This window comes from Buceros rhinoceros, unplaced genomic scaffold (assembly GCF_000710305.1).
Source record: "Buceros rhinoceros silvestris isolate BGI_N320 unplaced genomic scaffold, ASM71030v1 scaffold18907, whole genome shotgun sequence".
NCBI classification, from domain to species: domain Eukaryota; kingdom Metazoa; phylum Chordata; class Aves; order Bucerotiformes; family Bucerotidae; genus Buceros; species Buceros rhinoceros.
In genome coordinates, this window is record NW_010422958.1 from 684 (window position 1) to 2,762 (window position 2,079).

The 2,079-nt window shown below is 59.7% G+C and overlaps 1 protein-coding gene across 1 annotated transcript in view; it reads right to left on the bottom strand.

Annotated features, from left to right (window-relative positions):
- Positions 1-2,079, bottom strand: part of STK36 (serine/threonine kinase 36) — a gene marked incomplete at its 3' end in the record, with an annotated part of 12,595 nt that overhangs the window by 648 nt on the left and 9,868 nt on the right. Inside the window, exons 21-25 of the mRNA XM_010140262.1 lie at positions 1,998-2,065; positions 1,429-1,597; positions 880-1,027; positions 513-672; positions 11-271 (exon numbers count right to left, since the gene is read on the bottom strand). Of these exons, the coding sequence (XP_010138564.1) occupies positions 11-271; positions 513-672; positions 880-1,027; positions 1,429-1,597; positions 1,998-2,065 (806 nt within the window). The remainder of the gene's footprint in view (positions 1-10; positions 272-512; positions 673-879; positions 1,028-1,428; positions 1,598-1,997; positions 2,066-2,079) is intronic.

A 2,079-nucleotide genomic window follows, 5' to 3' on the forward strand; every position in this document is an offset into this window, starting at 1 on the left:
GGGCGGCCACATCTGAGCCCCTCAGGATCCTCTGTAGAAAGGGCAGGTGCTCTGGACAGGCCCGGGCCACGTGGGTCAAGAGAGACAGGAGGTCAGTTGTGAGCAGGAGGCTGTCTGAAAACAAGGCAGATGTGCAGAAGGCAATGATGTGCTCTGAGGCAGCAGCTTCCCTCACCACTTGGCCTATGACCTGCTCATCGGATACAATGAGGTGGCACAAGAGGCTCATGGGGAGCTCGGTGTATGAGAGGGGCAGATGGCGAGAGCAGACCTAAGAAGAAAGGAGAGAGAGCAGTGCTGAGTGCGCTGTCCTTGCATGTGGGCCAAGTCAAGCAGGGTCTGAAGGCTACCAGCAGGTCAGTGCAGCTGCTGGCCAAGCTGCTCCGAGGGCTGTGTGACACCCAAGTGACGTCCGTGTGTGGACAGAAAGTGCCAGCATGGTGTGAGTCGGTGCCATGCCTCAGGGGGTGCAATGGGGAGGCATCTCCACAGTATGGCAGGGAAGAGGGTACCTGCAGCAGCTGGGCGGGGATCTGAGCTTCTCTCACAGCCTCCACGACCAATGCTAAGGTGTCTCCATCCACATCCAGTGCAAAAGGGAAACAGAGGAACTGGCAGGCCTGGATCACCACTGCTGAGACAAGCTCAGGGTCCCCGTCCTCTCCTGCTTGCCTGAATTCGTTACAGAGAAAGGGCTTAACACAGCTGCCATCAGGAACACGACGGTGAAAGGGGGAGAGCCTTCCCGACAACAGGCGCTAAGGAGAGGCTCTGCAGGGGAGCTCTGCCCTGCAAGTGCCGGGTCAGGAGCTTCTCAGCTCTCTGCATGTTGGTGCGCAGGCCTGAGCTCTGCCCACTTCAGCCCTGCCCACAACTCACGTCTGTGCCAGGCGTGCCAGGAAGCCAGGGGACAGCAGCCTCTTCAGTGTCGCCATGAGGACACCATGGGACTGGGTGAGCTGAAGCAGGCACCGGCAGGGCTCGCGAGTGAAGACAAAGAGGGCCAGGCTGAGGAAGAGCAGAGTCCCTGCGGGGGGGACAGTGCGGCAGAGGGGCAAAGCTAGGGCAGACTGAAACATCTTGTCTCTTCTGTCTGTCTGTACTGCCCCAAGGCTGCTCCAGGGTTGCTTCCATGCTTCCCTGACCAAAACCAGACCAATCTCCACCCAGGGTGATGGTAGCCCCTTCCAGGGTGAATGTTCCTCTGCAGCACAGACACTTTCTTGTTTCCCCACAGCCAACTCAGCTGAGCTCTGCTGACTAGATCTGTCTCTGCTGACTAGGCACAGCATGTGTCAGCCCTGCACTCTCTCCCCAGAGGACAACAGCAATCCTCAAAAAAAGCCTCCTGAGCCCTTTGGCCTCAGGGACAGACACGTGGGCAAGTCTGAGGGAGGATGTGGAGTAGGGCCATCCTGCAGCTCCTACCTTGAGGGGAGAGGAGGTTCCAGTCTGGCTCTGCCACAGGGTGACCTGCTCCTGGGGGTTCTCCCTCCGGTGCTGCCCCGCTGCTGCCCACACAAAGCACCACAGCAACACGATGCCACACCATGCTCCACAGCTCTGAGGCGGCAAAGCCCTGCTCCACCATATCCTCCTAAAGACGGGGAGAGAGGTGCTGGGGAGCATCCTGGCCCCCATGACTCCTCAGGGTTCTGGTCCACATCCCAGCCACCCCCACGGTCCTGGGGAGGTCAGGGCTGGAGGGATATGGCCCAGAGGGAGGAGAGGGGGCCAGGCAGCTGACAGCACTGCTGTGCCTGCTGACAGTGACAGTCCCAGGGCATCTCTGCCCTCTCACACTTCAGTGTGCCTCAAATCACCCCTCCCTGCCCACCACTCTCCCACCAACCCTCCAGAGCTCCACAGATAGCCTAGGGACATTAGGTGACTTTCACGGGGTCTGCCTCAGCCCCTTTTACCAATCCACATTCAAGCCTTTTTGCCCCCTTGCCTTCTGGCAGGGACCAGGCAAAAGGAGATGGCCAGACTGGTACCTGGGCAAGGAGCTTCACCAGGAGGAAAAAGAGCCCATCGTAGAGACCAGCACCCAGTGGCGGGGGGGGGGTCGGGCTGGAA